This window comes from Scyliorhinus canicula, chromosome 19 (assembly GCF_902713615.1).
Source record: "Scyliorhinus canicula chromosome 19, sScyCan1.1, whole genome shotgun sequence".
In the NCBI taxonomy this organism is placed as follows: domain Eukaryota; kingdom Metazoa; phylum Chordata; class Chondrichthyes; order Carcharhiniformes; family Scyliorhinidae; genus Scyliorhinus; species Scyliorhinus canicula.
Window position 1 is genome coordinate 10774030 of NC_052164.1, and position 19372 is coordinate 10793401.

Below are 19372 nucleotides of genomic sequence, written 5' to 3' on the forward strand. Positions count from 1 at the left end.
ACGGGAATCGAACCGTGCTGCTGGCCTGCTTGGTCTGCTTTAAAAGCCAGCGATTTAGCCAAGTGAGCTAAACCTACGCCCTCTGCTTCTCGACCATTCCACCAATGGGAACAGATTCTCCCTATCTACCCTGTCCAGACACCTCATGATTTTGAACCCCTCTGTCAAATCCCCTCTCAGCCTTTTCTTCTCCGAGGGAAACAGCTCCAGCTTCTCCAATCTTTTTACGTAACTGAATTTCCTCACCTCTTCGAGCTATTCTCGTGGATCTTTTCCGCACCTTCATATCCTTCCTGAAGTGCCAGGCCCACAACTGGACAACAATATTTCAGCTGAAGCTGAGCCAATGTTTGGATACAGTTGAATGGATTAAATGTCATCAGAGGGGGAAATTTATTAATTCTTCCCAGATCAGTGGGAAAGCAATGGTGGAGCTATTAAATCAGAGCTTCTCCAGGGTGGCACGTTGGCGCAGTGGTTAGCACTGCTGCCTCGCAGCGCCGAGGACCCGCGTTCGATCCCGGCCCCGGGTCACTGTCTGTGTGGAGTTTGCACATTCTCCCCGTGCTTGCCAGGGGCTCACCCCCTCAGCCCAATGATATGCAGGGTAGGTGAATTGGACCTTAATTGGGGGGGGGAATATTGTTTTAAAACATCACGGCTTCTCCATTGCCTCAGATTTGCCCATTTTAATGCTGGCAGTTTTGGGGGGGGGGGGGGGGGGGCGGATGAGGCTATCGCATTCATCAGTAAAAATCTGCCACATCTCCAATGGCATTGTGTGGAAGAGGTGGGATTGCTGATCGCTCCTGTTGGCTTCCTTCGATCGTAAAATCTGCGCTTGGGCATCTTTCAATGTGCCCCATGCCAAGTCCCACTGCAGTGTATCTGCCCGTTACGCTGCGTCGTTTGGGTTGAAGGTCATTTGTCGTCGATTATCTCAAATGAAAACCTAGTTGAGCTTTGCAAGCCCTTGGCTGCAGGGCTTTGAGTCCAGAGTGTGGGTTATGGTGCCATCTGCACATTAAAAGCCTCAGGCATGTTTTTCTGAATAATTTGCATGGAACTAAGAAGGTTGGTAAATGGCCTGACAGAGGTATTTAAAATTATGATGAGGGTTTGATCGGGCAGATGGAGAGATATTTCTATTTGACGGCCAGACCAGAAGGTGGTGTGATACAGACAGGATAATCACTACTTAATTCAGGAGAAACGTTTAACCAAACAGTGGTTTGAATGTGGAAGTCACGACCTCCCAGAGCAGCTCTTCAGATGCATTTAAGAGAAAGATCAAAAAACCCTATGAGGGAGAACGAAATGGGTGCGTCGATATGATTAGGTAATGGGGTAAATTTACCATTCCCGCCTCCCACCGGAATTGTGGCGGCGAGACAGCCAATTTGAGGGACCATTGCAAAGTCAGTCGACTTCAGGTGGGAATTCCGATCCCAGGGTGGGCGCGGCAGGAAAATCCCACCCAATGAGTGGGATGGAGCTATCATGAAGTATACAAACACTGGCATAGACCTGATGGGCTGAATGACCCGTTTCTGTGCTGTAAATAAGCACGTTTACAATGCTGCAGAAGGATACCAGCTCAGGCACCACCCTCTCCCCCACCCAGACTCATTACGACAACCTTCTGCTAACTTCCTTTCAGCACATACCCTCTATACCCATCCATCTTAAGCTTGCCCTCTCACTCAGCTCTTTGTCGAAGGGTATTTCTAACAATATAATTTTACAGGATGTGGGCATCGATGGCTCGGTCAACATTTATTGCCCATCCTTAATTGCCCTTAGGAGGCCTTTTGAGCAGCATCTATGATTCAAAACCAGAAGCTCCGGGTTAGAGTCCCAACCCAGGACTTCATAGAATCCCTACAGTGCCAAAGGAGGCCATTCAGCCCATCTCGTCTGCATCGACTCGACACCAATCCCCTGTCCCATTTCTGCAACCCCACCCAAAGGGGCAATTGATCATGGCCAATCCACCTAACCTGCACATCTTCGGACTGTGGGAGGAAACCGGAGCACCCGGAGGAAACCCACGCAGACACAAGGAGAACTGCAGACTCCACACAGACAGTGACCCAAGGTCAGAATCGAATCGAACCCGGATCCCTGGCACTCTGAGGCAGCAATGCTAACCACTGTGAAACTGTGCCGTTTGTGACTAAGGAAGGTGCATTCATAGTGCAGCCAAAAAGGTTGAGTTTCAAGCTGCAAATCCTTCCAAACACACCAATGGCTGGCAGTAAGTGCAGGAGGTGCTCCTGGTCAGCCACGCTTGATGCAGAGAGTCCCCCCCTCCCCCCCAAGCCATAAGCCTCTGGCAACGGACGAGCGACCTGATCCACGAATAACTAGAAATGGAAACAAACAACAGTCTGCCCCAGTCCACCACTAGGTGTAGGAAGAGAACTGGAATTGGAATTAATTGGCCTTGACAAGTTGGTGGTGAGCTGCCTTCTTGAACCACTGCAGTCCATGCAATGTAGGTACATCCACGATGCTGTTAGGGAGGGGGCTCCAGGATTTTGACTCACTTTGCAAGTCTAGATACAATGGGAGTTCACCACCCAAGGGTTTGGGAATGAAACACCCCCTATCTTTGACTTGCTGGTTGTTATTTATTAAGTGGTTTTGAAATGGATATTATTCCATTTTCTCCTATGCTCCCGCCTTTCTCTTCGCCCTCCTGCTGCTCTCGCTCCTCCTTCTGGGCATTTATTGAGGGCCATGCGCTGTCTGACCTCATCCAGATCAGGTTCTCTGTACTCTCACCACTCCCCTGCCACTCCTACTCCTCTTGCTGTGCCTTCTGGGAATTCTGTAGGCCCCGTGCTGTCTGGCCTCCGCCAGGTCAGGTCCTCACTCCTCCCTTGGCGCTCTCCACACATGGGAGTAGCTGATTGACCTCGTGCCCCAGCGAGCACATCGATCATAAAGCTCCCGCTGCTCATCAGCACCTTGTCAGCCTCTCCTTCTTACGCCTTTTGAAGTACTGCTACTCCTTCTCTCTCTGCCACTGCCACACTGCACAGGAGGTTACCAGAGAGTGATACCACACACTGATAGGTGGGCAGATGATTGGTGGACAGCGAGGTTTTGTTAGCCCCGTCCTACAGCAGAGCCTGGCCTCCAGGCGACTCGGATTTCCCGCCATCGGGCCTTGACCTCGCTCTGTCGGACCGTGTGACGGTTGGTGTGCAAGACCACCCCGTGTTAAAAGAATCCACACACCGGCATCTTTCACCCAACCCCATCCCACCCACCCAGATGGATTTTGGGATCTGGAACATCAATATCCTTCTCGACAATCCCAACAGAGTCAGACCTGAAAGTCGCAATACCATCATAACCTGGGAACTCCGGAACTACAAGGCTGGTATCGCTGCTCTGAGCGAGACACGACTGACAGGAGAAGGCCAGCGTAAGGAACACGGTGACAGATACACCTTCTGATTCGTCTTTCCAGATGAAGAATGTTGGGCGGGATTCTCCGACCCCCCTGCCGGGCTGGAGAATCGCCGGGGGGAGTGGGGGGGGGGGGGGGGGGGGGGGAAGCGGCGTGAATCCCGCCCCGCCGCCGGCTACCAGATTCTCCAGCACTGGTTTCTCGCCCCCCCCCCCCCCCCCCCCCCCCCCGGCGATTGCCCGCTTTCGCCCGATCCCGCCAGAGTAAATCAAACCAGGTCCATACCGGCGGGACCTGGCTCTGTGGGTGGCCTGCAAAGTCCTCCCGGGGGGGTGGGGGGGGGGGGTATCTGGCCCCTGGGAGTGCACCCACGGTAGCCTGGCCCGTGATCGGGGCCCACCAATTCGCGGGCGGGCTTGTGCAACGGGGGCACTGTTTCCCTCCGTGCCAGCCGCTATAACGGTCCGCCAGGGCTGGCGTGGAGAAGAACCCCCCTGCGCATGTGCTGGGATGACGCCAGTACACACTGGCGCTTCCACGCATGCGCCAACTTGCACCGGCCAGCAGAGGCCCTTTGGCACCGGTTGGCGCGGCGCCAACCCTGCCGGTGCCGGCATAGCCCATGAAGGTGCGGAATCTTCCGCACCTTCCGGGTGGCCCGACGCCGGAGTGGTTCACGCCACTCCCCGGCGCAGGTATGGCCCACCCCGCCAGTTAACGGAGAATCCCGGCCGTCGTCTCCTAAAGGGTCGGCTTTGTCATATAAATGAATTGGGCGGAAGTCTCAGTGAATGCCCCTGCTGCAGAATAAGTGACTCATGACCCTACAGCTCACCCTGACCCAGAAGCAGAACATCGTGGCCATCAGTTCCTACGCCCTGACACGCGACATAACAAACAAGACAAAAGAGGTACTCTACTCCAGCATCGACCAAACTCTGTCCAGCATCCCAAAGGGAGACAAACGGATTCTCCTCAGTGACCTCAATGCCATAGTCGGGATGGACGAAAGGCGTGCTAAGCATTGAAGGCTTCGGGAAAACAAACCCCATGGGAGTCCACCTCCTGCTGAAATGCCTAAAATATGACCTTGTCATAACGTACATCTACGTCCATCTTACTCCGCCAGAGACGCAAGCGCAAGACCTCATGGCAACACCCCCACTCCAACACTGGCATTGAATAAACTACATCAATGTCCGAGTGAGGAGCAGCAAAGATGCCCGCATCACAATTGGAGCCAACGATTGATGGACTGACCCAATCCACTCTTTATCATCTCCATCAACCTGGCCCCAAGCTGGCAGAGGCAGAAAGAGCTCTGCCAGGGGAGACTCACTGGACTCAAAAAGCCTGAGTAGAAAGACCCACTCAGCCGGTGCCTCACAGCCAACTACCCAAATAGAATCCCCGCTGAAGTACTGAAATACAGCGGAGATGCATTATTGACATCCATGCGCGTCCTCCTCATTCTTGTCTGGAACGAGGAGAACATGCTGGGTTATCTCAGAGACGCCATAATTGTGACCATCTTCAAGAAAGGAGACATGTCTGACTGTGGAAATTACAGAGGGATTTCCCTACTCTCCGTCATGGGAAAGGTCATCGCGGGAATCCTCCTCAACCACCTCCTCCTAGTGGCTGAAGAGCTCCTCCCCCGAGTCTCAATCTGGTTTCTGCCCATCAAGAGACACAATGGATCAGATCTTCAGCCTGTGACTAATCCAGGAAAAGTGCTGGGAGCAGCATTGACCCTTCTTCAATCGTGCAAAGGCCTTTGACTCTGTCTACCATGAGGGATTGTCGAACATCCTCCTCAAATTTGGCTGCCCCCAAAATTTGTCACCATTCTCCATCTGCTCCATTATGACATAAAAGCCGTGATTCGCACCAACGGGTCCATCACAGACCCAATACCAGTGAAAACCGGGGTGAAGCAGGGCTGCGTCATTGCACCAACGCTCTCCTGTACATTTTTCACTGTAACACTCCATCCCATCACCGTGAAGCCCCTGGTCGGAGAGGACTAACCTCCAGGACAAGCGTAAAACTGTCCTGCCTCCGACACCTTCAGGGCAAAACCAAGACCAGCCCAACTTCTGACATTGAGATGCAGTTCGCACATGGCACGTACATGAGCGCATACCGAGGCTGAACTACAAACCATCGTAGACACGTCCACGGAGGTGTAGGAGAGAGCAGCCTTCAGACTAAACATCCAGAAAACAAAGCTTCTCTGCCAGCCTGCTCTTGTCACAAAACACTGGCCCCTCCAACCATCGAGATCCACGAACGAGCCCCTGGAAAACATGGACCATTTCCCATACCTCGGGAGCATCGTCTCACCTCGAGCAAACATTGTAGATGAAATCCAATGCGCCAACGCAGCCTTTGGACGCTGAGGAACAGTGTTCGAAGACCGATACCTCAAATCCAGCACCATACTCATGGTCTCCAGAGCAGCCGTGGTCCCCACCCTCTGCATCAGAAACACGGACACTGTACATCAGACACCTCAAATCCCTGGAGAGATATCACCAACATTGCATCTGCAATGTCCCGCAAATCCACTGGCAGGATAGGCGTACCAATGTGAGCCTCTTCTCCCAGGCCAATGTACACAGTATCGAGGCACTAGTCACACTTGGCCAGCTGTGATGGGTGGGTCACATTGTCCACATGACTCTCTAAACAAGTGCTCTACTCCGAGCTCCGCAATGGCACACCATCACTAGGAGGACAGAGGAAATGTTACAGGGACACTCTGAAGGCCTCCCTAAATAAATGCAACCACCCAACCGACACGAGACTCACTTGCCCTGGAATACACAAACTGGAGATGAAGCACCTGCGAAGGCGGCAACCACCTAGAGTGTCACCAGGCGAAGCACGCGGAGGCCAGGTGTAAGCAGCTGAAAGGGCGCGCAGAATCCAGAGCGTCCCACCCACCCGCCTCATCAATCACCATCTACCCCACCTGTTGGACTCTGCGGCTCCAGGATTGGGCCATTCGGCCACTGCAGAACCCACCCCCTCTCCCCAAAGTGGAAGCAAGTCACCTTCGACCTCGAATCCAAGAAGGTTCCATTTGCATTTGCTGATTTTGGCTCCCACATCATTTTTTTTTTTTTAAATTTAGATTACCCAATTATTTTTTTCTATTAAGGGGCAATTTAGCGTGGCCAATCCACCTACTCTGCACATTTTTGGGTTGTGGGGGCGAAACCCACGCTGACACGGGGAGAATGTGCAAACTCCACACGGACAGTGACCCAGAGCCGGGATCGAACCTGGGACCTCAGCGCCGTGAGGCGGTTATGCTAACCACTAGGCCACCGTGCTGCCCTGGCTCCCTCATCATTGAGGTAATTTTAATTTGCGTGGAGCAGGCAAGATATGCTTTCATGGTGCTTCCAAGAAGTACATTGGACTGTTTTCTTTGTTGTTGATTAAATCAGCGACTTGCATTCAGTTAACAAGTGAAAAATTTGTTTAGTCCAAAAACAAATTAGCGGTGACCTCAAATGGTGAACAATTCTGCCAGGAATCAAAGCCCAAACAAAAACGAGCTGTTTTGACGAAGATGATTCTTTTGTTGCAACAACAATATTTATTGCAATTTTTTAGCAAGTGTAGCCACATTGCCAAATTCACAGCAGATTCCTCAGCTGAGGTATACCCAGCTAGTCTTTATTTTGTGTGTCCGCACAAGGCACTGCCTCAGCTTTCTCACTGATCCCAAATAACATCAATGCTGAGGAACGGTGGTCCTGGGAGATATAACCAATGGGAATAAGCGAGACAGTTACCAAGAGAAACTTTAAGCCACCACTATAATCTCCACATTCCAATGCTGTGGACTGGCAACTTCCACCCCCCCCCCCCCCCCCACCCCACCCACCCGCTGTGGAGTGGCAACTTCTACACACCCCCAGCTGTCAGCATTGTTCCATTAATCTCCCTTCATGGTTGAGTAACTTTGAAGTGGTCTAGCCTCAATAATTATAAACTTCACTCTTTGAATGACTGCCTGTCTGGACTGCTCTCTAGCTTCCAGGCGGGGGTCTCTCTTCTCGGAGGGGGAAGGGTCTCCTTATTTAGTGGGTCTCTGTGAGGGTCTCTTTATTTAAGGGGTCTCTGGTGGGGGTGGGCAGGTCTTGCATTCTGGAGGGGAGGTGGGTGGCCTCCGATGGATTTTGGGGGCAACAGATTGTATGTTACCCCCTTGGCCCACATTGGTCAGGACCAGCAGTCCTTCTCCCAGAGGACCGGGGAATCACTTGAGCCCAGAGAATATGGTGCCTGTCCTGTTAAGTGGATGCAAATGGGTCTTGATACCCGCAGGTGCAGGGTGCGAACCCCGATCCCCAAGCCAGCCGGGGGCAGGAGCATCAGAAAAGGAGGGCGCCAGATGTTGATCCAGTTTTCTCCCCAACCCTGGATCCTTTTCCTCATTGATAACTCCGCTCCTGGCAGCGTGAGGCGGAGAATTCAGGCCATTGTTTGGCAAGAAGTTTTAATGCTCCCTCCCCCATTGAGGAAATGTCTCCCTTCATCCTCATCGCAGCTCATTATGGACCCTCTCTGGTCGGATTGTGCGCACTGCTGTAGTCTCAGACCTCGGTACAGTTCGGAACCAGAGTCAGGGAAGGCTCCAACTTTGTCTCTCCCTGGAGGGATTCCTATAGGGAGGTAGCAAGTACAGTGCTGAGGAGTGGGGTTGGGTGGACATTGGGCTAATGCTGTTCTCAGACTCATTCCCTGGATGCCAATGTTGAAGTTTTCAACAATATAGCAGGTGTCACAGCCTGTGTGTCACACTCTTCCATGGTGTGTGTGCGCGCGTGTGTGTGCACACTGCCCACCATGTTGGATGCTTGGGGCTCCCATCATTTCCCATAAAAGGTGCTCAGTATTAATAAGTTTCTCGGGCAACTGAGTGGATGTTACCCATTTTACACCATTATCGGAAGTCAACATGGCCTCTTACATCTTCTGAAGAAAGAATGAAAATTGGTGGCCGAAAGGGCGGTGCAGAGCGGCCGCAGATGTCAGGAGCATGAGCAGCAAATACTAGAGAGAGAATAGGTTGCTGCGGCACGGTCTCAATCAACAGGAATGCAGGGTGGAAAATCGCTGCGACTGATTCCCGATGCTCCGCATCTCCAGTCTGCATTCTCTCAAATAAGCTGCTGCCCACTGTGTCTTTCCTCACTCTGTGTATCCTTGTATCAAGACTAAGCACGCCCCAGTGGAAACTGCTAGAATACCTTTAACATAGGAAATAATCCCAGGGAGTTACAGAGCAGCATCATCTGACAAAAACCTCACTTATGGGGGAATATCAGGACACGTGACCAAAAGCTTGGCTCTAAGTGAGATTTAAGCAGTGTCTTAAAAGCGCGGAAAGGTTCAGCATTGGGACTTCCTAGGGTTGACATAGAATCACAGAATTTTATTGTGCAGAAGGAGGCCATTTGGCCCATCGAGACTGCACCGGCCCTTGGAAAGAGCACCCTACCCAAGCCCACACCTCCACCCTATCCCTGTAACCCCACCCCACCTTTTTTGGACTTAGGGCAATTTAGCATGGCCAATCCACCTAACCTGCACATCTTTGGACTGTGGGAGGAAACCGGAGCACCCGGAGGAAACTCACGCAGACATGGGGAGAACATGCAGACTCCGCACAGACAGTGACCCAAGCCGGGAATCGAACCTGGGACCCTGGAGCTGTGAAGCAACTGTGCTACCGTGCCTTCTTCGAGAAGAGCATCTGATCTTCCTTTCTCCTGAAGAAAGTCAGGATATCTATCAGAAAATATTGGTGAGCTAATAAAGTAAACCTGTCCTTAAGACATAACCTTGTCTTGTTCACTTTACTCCTTTCTCATCCATTCTCCCGGCAGCTGCAGTATGTGAGCTACCGTCAGCAACTAATGCTTTCAATGCCTGCACTGCTACAAAACAAATTGTGTCAGGAAAATGTATTCTGCAATATCAGTATAAACGTCTCTATCCAGATCCTTATTAAAAGGTGAAGATGCTTACAGCCTCCTGATTTCCTTTTTTAACATTAACAAAGAGATACTCTTGACTAACCACAAATATAATCGGAATTTCAATCAGACCCAAATGGAACAATTTATATTTAATTGGGGAAAGTCTGAATTTCAGACGTTTTGAATTTGAATGCACCTTTTAAGGATTCGCTCCCTCTACATCTAGTTGGACAGTTCGTCAATCTCTATTATCTATCTCTGCGCGTCAGCATTTTGGAAGAGTTTCACCAGCATTTCCGCTCTAGGCAGCTGGATGACAGTTAACATTAAAAAGTGATGTCTTTGCACCCAACGCACGTTTTGGAGAATGTCTGGTACCAAGTTTGCAGTAAAAAATGTTTGCTAAAATTCTACAGAACCTTGATTAGACCGCACCTGGATTGCTGTACACTATTTTAATCTCCATATAACAAAACCAATATTGAGACACTGGAAAAAACGAAACAATGATCTACAATGTTGAAACCAGGACTGGAAGGTTGCTGCTATCGAGAAAGACTCAACATTTTTTGTGGGCAGCACGGTAGCATAATGGTTAGCACAATTACTTCACAGCTCCTCCCACATTCCAAAGATGTGCAGGTTAGGTGGATTGGCCGTGCTAAATTGCCCTTAGTGTTCAAACTTGCCCTTAGTGCTGGGTGGGGTTACTGGGTTATGGGGATAGGGTGGATGGGTGGGCTTGGATAGGGTGCTCTTTCCAAGAGCCGGTGCAGACTCAATGGGCCAAAAGGCCTCCTTCTGCACTGTAAATTCTATGATTCAATTGGTAGGAGATCTAATAAAATGCTGATATGGTAAATAGAGCGAGGAAATCTCCACTTGTGAGGGATTTTAAACTTAGGATGATAAATATAACATAGTCACTAATAAATCCAATAAGGAAATGAAAAGGAACCTCTTTACCCAGAGTCTGGAACTTTCTACCATAGGAACAGTTCAGGAAAAGGTCACATAACCCTTTCCCCATCTCACTGCCTCTAACCTAGGGGAAGTGAGATGGGGAAAGGGTTATGTGAAGCATAATCACTGGCACAGACCAGTTGTGGATGAATGGCCTGTTTTGGGGTTGGAATTTCTATGCAAGTACAATAACCAGCAGTAAGTTTCCTAGAAAGGTCCAGGAAAAATGAATAGAAAAATAGCACACATTTACCGGGCGTAAAAGAAGGATACATGATGGGTGGCACCATTCAAATCTATATATTTAAGATTGCAACAACACGAGTGTGATTTAACCTGAAAAATCTATGTCTGGTTTGGGCGCATTTGTGCCCCCCCCCCCCCCCCCCCCCCCCCCCCCCACCTCCCACTCCCGCAATCTCAGGGAGCCCATGGGAACTCCCCCTCCACCTGGTAAGGTCCCCCTGGGCCCGATCCCTGGCAGTGCCAACCTGGCACCCAGGTACCATGGCACTGCCACCCTGGCAGTGCCCCTGTCAGCCTGGCAATGCTACCTGGGCACCCTGGCAGGGTGCCCAAGCACCAGGGGGAGTGCGAGGGTGCCACCCTGCCCTGTCCCCAACCACTCAGGCTCTCTAATGGCCTGGGAGACCACCAGCAGGTGCCATTATGACTGGTCCCCAATTGTGGAAACCAGTACTAAACGGCTCACTGGCAAGATCTCCCGGGCACAGCCAATAGGTCCCAGGTGCCGGGGGAACCCCAGAAACATATATATCTAAATGAGCCAATAAATATGCTGACCTGGATCACGGCCAGTGTGGCTGAGATCCAGATCGCGATGCCTCCCGAAACTCCGTGAAATCTGGCGAGGCGTTTCAAATGTCGCAAATCTAGCGAGAAGCCTCTCGTGAGATTCAACAGCCTCCTCCCAACACTAAGTTGAGCGTGATGAGGCTATTAAATCACGCCCCACAACATTACAAGCAAGACTCGTCCTGCAAGTGAAGCCTGGATGGTAAAGCTAACATAGACCTGGGGTGACATCTTAGTCCCCAACAATAAGCGAGAGAGTAGCGACTGGGCAACTATTAATGTTAATGATGAATTGTCGATGCAATGATGGTTTCATTGGTGGATCAGAAATGGAATCTCAAAAGCCCAGCTATCAGTCAGTGAGCACCACTGAGGTGATGCATGTCCCAACTAACATGGAAAACATACCTACAATCATGTGATGGCAGATGTCACAAAATGTAGGCTTTTTGAAGACAAATTCTTGAAAGTTGTGCGTCCTTACTGGTTTGAGAGGTAAAGAGACCTGGTGGGACCTCCGGGCCGGCCGTTCATTGATGGGTGGACCGTCTGGCAGGAAAGCGGTGGGTGGAGTTGGTGGTGGAGTCGGTGGAGGAGGCAGTATCTCTGCTGGGAATTTCACCTCACTGTTTGACCGCTGAAAGAAATTCTCAACGCTTTTGCTCCTGAGGATTGTCTTGAAGGACAGAGATCTCTTCAACCGTTGAAGCTAGAGAATGAAAATGAAACGGGCATTATTTAATTTTTTTTTTACTGAATCTGACCTCTGAGGACTTATTTAAATGGCAGTAAGTAAAACTGCCCAAGACATGAGTTAACAATCAGAATGTTGTTGTTTCAGGCGAGGCTTTATCAATATATACAATAAACAAAGAAGATTGGGAAATTATCTTTTATTCCCACAGTTACCAGGCACTGATTTACATAGACAATAAAAATGGTCCCTCTTCGGCTCCAAAAGATTTGCAGTGAGTATAATCATGCAGCACTGGAGGCCATTCAGCCCATCAGATCTATGCCCGCACCTGTCCAATTAGCCCCACATCTTTAGCTCTGCAAACATTTTCCATTTTTAAGTATTTATCCAACATGTAAGTTATATTTAATGTGCTGGATGGTGGCAAGTTTCTGAGTGTTGTTGGAGCTGCACCCATCCAGGCAAGTGAAAAGCATTCCATTACACTTCCAACCTGCGCCATGTAAATGATGGACAGTCTTTAGGGAGTCAGGGGGTGAGTTACTCATCGCAGAATTCTTAGCCTCTGACTTATGTCAGTTAAGGTTCTGGTCAATGGTGATCTCCATAATAATGATGATGGGGAAAATGCAGCAACGGTAATAATAATAATAATCGCTTATTGTCACAAGTAGGCTTCAATGAAGTTACTGTGAAAAGCCCCCTAGTCGCCACATTCCGGCTCTTGTTCGGGGAGGCTGTTACGGGAATTGAACCCGCGCTGCTGGTCTTGTTGTGCATTACAAGCCAGCTGTCTTAGCCCACTGTGCTAAACCAGGTAATCCTGTTAAGTGTCAAGAGGAGGTTATCTTTCTTGCTGGAGATGGTCATTGCCTGGCAGTAACCTTTCCCACTGACATACCACACAAGACAGAGTAACGAGAATGGACGTGAAACATAAAAATAACAATGAATGCATTTATGTAGTAATTTATCATGTTCAATGCCTCAAGGGCTTCACAACATGAATTATTACAAATGTTGAGTGCAGTTCTGTAGGCGAACCACTATTCAGTCTTATTTTAAGCCACAAAATCCCACAGGTCTCACACCTGGAGGCCAGATATGAGGTTCTCATGAGTTTGCAGAAATTCATCATAACACTGCCTTCTTATGGAGAGACACAACGTTCTATTCCTCCGGACTTTAATCCAGGATTGAATACGTGGCCTGGATTTTCACTTCTCTGTTATGGTAAAAATGGCAGACAGGGTTCCGAAATTGCAAGTTCCGCACCCAAACATGGTACTGTTCATATTCCCAGGGCCAGGAATTGGGGCGGTGCGTGTTTCATACGTGCATAGCTCATAGAGACCATTTAGATTATTAGTTGCCTCCACTGTGCGCAGGTCTGGCCATTGTGCACCCCTTTGGATCTGGCCCCAGGGTCAGGTGCCGTTTTGGGGGAGTTCAAGTCCCTTTGGAATTGTTGAAAATGTGCAGAAATATTAGAAACCTCTGAACCATCAACCGCATTGGGACGGCCAACGGACCCATCAAGTCATCGAAAGTGTCAAGAGGACCTGGCAAAAGTACAGGTGAAAAGGAGCAGTCAAGATGTCGAGCCATTTAAAATTCCTGCCTTTAATTCTCTGAAAAACAAATCGAGTGGAATGTTAAAAATAAAGATTGGACTAGCCCGAGCGTTTCCATTATCGGATTCATGCTGCATGACTGAGTTCACAGCCACTCATTATCACAGGTAGCGTGCCGGCCTTTTCACTGATAGCTGCAAGTGGGACGATAAATTCCAATGCTTGTTGTTGTAAGGGACTGTGCAGTTCAATGAAATGCTTGTTGGTATAAGGTTTTATGCAGTTGAAGGAATGTAAAAGGTAGTTATTGCTTTTTCCAGCATAGTGAAGCCTGCACTGGACACTTCAGCTTTATCGGATAGAGCTTTATTTTGGCCGGGATTCTCCCTTTGGGAGACTAAGGGCACGATTCAGCAGACTGAACGCCACTGGACGGTGCCTTTAGTGGGGTATTTCCTCGACGGCTGCAGGTCTCAGAAACATCCCACTATCCGACAGCCATTTTATTTTGGCCTTCAGGAGTTTCCCCCCACCGAGGCCTCACTTGAGAGATTTGTTTGTTGTCATCTTTGCTGACTTTCTGCTCCCTCTGCAGTGCGGAAACGCTTTTCAGGAATGCCAACACCTGGTGGCCACTGATTGAGCTTGGCCATGCCCATCTGGGGTGGCACGGTGTCACAGTGGCTCAATTCCGGCCTTGGGTGACTGTCTGTGGAGTTTGCACATTCTCCCCGTGTCTGCATGGGTTTCCTCCGGGTGCACCGGTTTCTTCCCACAGTCCAAATATGTGAAGGCTAGGGGAATTGGCCATGATAATTACCCCTTTATGTCCAAAGATGTGCAGGTTAGGTGACGTTATGGGGTTACAAGGATAGTATGTAGAGAGTGGGCATAGGTAGGGTGCTCTTTCAGAGGGTCGCTGCAGACCCGATGGGCTGAATGGGTTCCTTCTGCATTGGAGGAATTCCATCACCTTAATGAAACAGCTGGGGTATGAGGATTTCTAGATTGGCAGCCTGAATAAGCTCCCAGATGACCAGAGCCTCTCTGAGCATTCAAAGAACACAATAAACGGTCAGCAGTTGAGCAGCCAAGAACCTGGATGTAGCACCAACATGCTACAGCAATGGTGGTGTGAGCCCAGGCACCCAAGTGGGTCATCCCGAGTCCACAGACTTGGCACCAAGTCGTTTCCCACTACTGCTCCCGGGCCAGGCCATCCTACAGCAAGTCCAACAATGTTTAAGGCTTTTTGAGAGTTCTATTAATCTCCCGCTCCCCCTCAGCAACCAAGGCACCCAATGCCCGCTTGTAAACATTTGCACCAATTCAGGCCTGCAAGACCTCTACCCAAGAGGGGCGGAGCATCGTGGGAGGTGGAGCATGAAATGCCCAAGCCGCAAATTATATTTAAATCTATGCAAATGGCGGTTTTGCATGGGCCTGTTGGCAGGGGGCGCAAACTCTGATATCACCACCATCAAGGGACCAGAGCATGGCTTCGGAATCAAACTGCATTTTTTCCATTTTGCGCAATGCTCCGTCCAATCGCGATTCTCGTCGCCGACATCGCAAAGCTGATAATTCAGACATTTATCTATGCGTGGACCCAGAGGTCTGGCTATGGTGGGTGCTGGCTAAGTTGGCATGGTGTGCAAGAGCAAGGGGAAGTGGGTGGGATGGGCATCAGTTGACATGGGGACTACAAAGTGCCATGGGTAGGTACAGCATCATAAGCTGGTATGGAGTGTATAGAGGGCCATGGAGTGGCTTAGATTAACAGGGATGGGGCATGGGGGCAACTGGGGGGAGCAGTGATGCTCTTTTAACATTTTTGATAATGTGTTGGAGCTCCTACTTCGACCTGCCCGCTCGGCATCCTCGTCACTACTTCCGCGTTGCACACCCTGACTTCCAAGATAGAATCCATCTTCCTGGATTGTCAATCAATCAGCCAGGGTAGCTATTTTTTAAAGTTGGCTTTGCAGAGCTGTCGATTCTTCCAACTCTGTGCAAGATGAAAATCCAGACCTATCTGCTCATTTTTAACACATCAAATACAGCCGGAATATAACTTTAACTTTAACCTACCTGGACTAGTGGCTGGGGGTTCAGGTTAGGAACCAGTCCCACACCGCGCCCGATTTCATTCTCCATCGACTCCACGGACTAAAACCGGACTGGGTGTAAATCGGGGGTCAGACCCCAACCTGGTCTATTCTCACCTGGTGGGTTAGATTAATATCGGTGCTAAATATCTTTCAATGTGACAGCTCATGGGCGGGATTCTCCCCTACCCGGCGTGACGGGGGGTCCCGGCGTAGGGGAGTGGCGCCAACCACTCTGGGGTCAGGCCTCCCCAAAGGTGGGGAATTCTCCGCACCTTTGGGGGCTAGCCCCGCGCCGGAGCGGTTGGCACCAGAAGACTGGCGCAAAAAACCAGCGCCAGTGGCACCGGGGCTGGCCGAAAGGCTTTCGCCAGTCAGCGCATGCGCCGCGGTAACATCACCACCGGCGTATGCGCAATGTGGGTTTCTCTTCCGCTTCCGCCATGGCGGAGGCCGTGACGGCCGCAGAAGAGAAATAGTGCACCCAGGGCACTGGCCCGGAGTCTGAGCGGGGGGCCCCGATCGCGGGCCTGGCCACCGTGGGGGCACCCCCCGGGGTCCGATCACCCCCCCGCCGCCCCCAGGACCCCGGGGGCCTGCTCGTGCCGCTGATCCCGCCGTTACAGAGGTGGTTCAAACCTCGGCGGCGGGGGAGGCCTCCCAGCGGCGGGACTTCGGCCCATCCGGGCCGGAGAATCACTGCAGGGGCCTCTCCGATCGGAGCGGCGAGATTCCCGCCACCGCCACTCCCCGGGTGGTGGAGAATCTCTGCCACGGCGGGGGTGGATTTTCAGCGGCCCCAGGCGATTCTCCGACCCTGCTGGTGATGCCCTGATACTTGGCATTTTTGACCACCTGCTTGGCCCGAGAGTATTCAGATGGAACTGGCTGATCTTCCATTTTTAATGTCAGTGTCGATGCAGAAAATTGATAACAAGCGATGGATGTGAAATTGGAGCTCACATAAAACAAAGAGAGAGAGAGAGAAAAAAAGATACATGCACCACTTGTTAGCTTGTTGGTCTGTGAGTTGATCAAGAGATCTGAACTCAATCCACAACAGTGGCCTTTCCTTACTGTACAATTAGACCTGACACCTCACTGTATCGATGCCAAGGGCATTGAGAAGTGCTGTTGTAAGCCATTTGTATCCTTCTTCCAGCTTGCTGACCTTGAGCCAATGCAATTAAACCTGGATGTAACAGTGTCATTTCAAGCACAAAAAACGAAGTGACATCTTCGTCAGGATTGATCACTGCAGCAGGTTATGACAGGTGAAAGCTGGCATTAGCTCTGCATGGATGCACGGAGGGGAGGAAGATGTTTATGTTCCAACCATCCTGATACAGGGCAGGATCATTGGATCAGCTGGCCGTTTCCTGCCCACCAATTTTGTATATTTGTAAGCACAAGTTATTGTATTCGCCCGAGACTAGGAGAGCCTTGAGGAAGAACAGGTTACCACTCCAACTAGCCTGATGAAAATCAAATGTGCTGCTTGCACTATAGTGTCTTGGCTGTACAAATTCCCCCTGTGCCTGAGTGAACCTGTCCTACCTTGTGTAGCTGGGTTTGCATCGAGAGATCTGGGACGTTGCTGGAGCTGGAATAACCAAGGAAATGATAATAATAATCGCTTATTGTAATAATGGAATACCTTCAAGTTCCATAGCCCTGGACACAACGCCACAGGGCCCCAAAGCACGGCACAGTCATTGTAGGAAGTACAGCAGCCAATTGTCACGCAGCAATGTCACCTGAAAGGACAATGTGATAACAAGCAGATGATCTGTTTTTCATAATGCTGGCTGAGGGATATAATTATTGGCCAGGAAACGGGGGTCAACTCCCCAGCTTTCTCATGACAGACAAGGGGCACTATTTAACGAAAAAATTTCAAAAGCCTGATCTAACCAAATGGGAACAGAGTTCCATAACGAGCGCGTTCAGCCGTGTGTTTCCTGGCACTCGCCGCGGCGGGAAACATCCGGCTATCGAACGCCCATCCAGTTAGATACGGGGTCTCAGCAGGGAACGCGTGCCCGAGGCCGCACTCAACCCTGTTTTCTGTACTTTGGCACACCTATTTAAAAAGGTAAAGCTAACACAATGGAGGCTGAGGCGACTGAGGGAGCCGAGTAGCCATCTTCGAAATCGGGCAATCAGCCCTGGGGCACTGGGGATACTGTCCCAGTGTTCGGGTAGGGGGAGGGGGGGGGGCGAACCCTACCTCGGATTGTGTATACCCATTTTGCTGGGGCAACTTCAGCTGCTGCCCATCCATATCCCTGAATACGCCCAGGACAGAGCCCTGTCCGTGGCAATATGGTGACGGTCCTCTGACTGTGGCGGCCTCTGGCTGCACAGCTGAAGGCTATTGTCAATAGGGAATTGGCATTGCTAGTTATAGGAGTACTTCACAGCTCTCAAGCGGACTCCCCTGGGTAGATGTGCCATGTCACTGGCGAGTGTTACTGCGTGGCATCCCAATCAGACTGCGAGGCCTGGACACTTTGTCTGAACACTGGAGGTGTCAACACCGCAGAGGCAGCAGCCAACAATCAAACACCCAAGAGCTGGGCTGCAGCACTGGGGACATCCCCCCCCCCCCCCCCGCCCAGAGGGTGGGTATGTGAATCAGGGAGGGAACCCGAGCTTGGCCCAAGTAATGTGCCTGGCAGGGATCGGTGGTCTGTGATCTGGTGCCCAGCTGCTGCGGCCGCTGGTGCGTGTGCAGGGCAGGGATCCCCCAGCACAACCGGCTTGTTGGATGCCACCCTGAGATGGCAGGGAATGCAAGGGTGGATGATACTTGGGGGTCCCGAGGGTCCCAGGGTGGAAGCCCTAATCAATTGTTGGTCTCTCACCCTCTCCAATTCCTTACAGGTGTCACACTGTGGATGGTATTGTGGACCCCACAGGAGCTGCCCTCTCGGTGTTGGTGGCAGGCCAGGATGCCAGACGCTGGAGAAGGCAGCAGCAACAACGGCGCTGGAGGCTCAAGGCTGCGGCCCATGGGCAGGGGCCCAGTCCACACCCCGAGGACCCGGCTGCCCATCAGGCTGGGCAGGGAAAAAGAGCGGAGGGCAGCATTGAGCCAAGGTGTACAGGCATCGCTGGTCTTTTGAGGAGAGCCGGACAATATGTGCCGCAGGAGGCTCCGCCTCAACCAGGGGACGGTGCCGCACCTGTGCCCTATCCTTGCGGATTTAGCACCACATGGAGGGGGAGGCTACCCACTCCCATGGCAATCAAGGTCACCGCAGCCTTGAACTTCTATGTTGACAATATAAACTTTGATCTGGACCAATCCCATCAAGATGCCCGGCCTCGTTACCCGAATTGCCCCTAGCTACCGATGGTGCTGCCATCTATGACCAGGCCACGCTCTGGAGCATCTCAGCAATGCCCACCTGGGACATGCTCCAACACCTTAGCAATGCCCACCTGGGACATGCTCCAACACCTTAGCAATGCCCACCTGGGACATGCTCCAACACCTTAGCAATGCCCACCTGAGACTGGGATATGTTCCTCAGTTGCTCTGTAAGGTTGACCACGTCCCCCCAGCGATTGGGACGTGCTGCCGAGGCCGTCAGCCATGGCCGTCACTGACTGAGCAAAGCCTTGGACTCGTGGTGCTGACGTTGTGCTGCAGGTTTTCCACTGCGGTCGCCACCCGTGCAGTGTTGGCCTTGGTGCCCCAGTGCCATCACCCTCACCTGGAGCCTCCAGGACTCCTCCAATCGGCTATGAAACTGCTGGAGTGTCGCTGACATCCCCTCTGAATC

The 19372-nt window shown here is 51.1% G+C and overlaps 1 protein-coding gene across 1 annotated transcript in view; it reads right to left on the reverse strand.

Moving 5' to 3' along the window:
• LOC119954260 (SH3 and cysteine-rich domain-containing protein 2-like) overlaps window positions 1-19372 on the reverse strand; it is a 130665-nt gene that overhangs the window by 50921 nt on the left and 60372 nt on the right. Inside the window, exon 2 of the mRNA XM_038779344.1 lies at window positions 11611-11911. Within this exon, the coding sequence (XP_038635272.1) occupies window positions 11611-11911 (301 nt within the window). The remainder of the gene's footprint in view (window positions 1-11610; window positions 11912-19372) is intronic.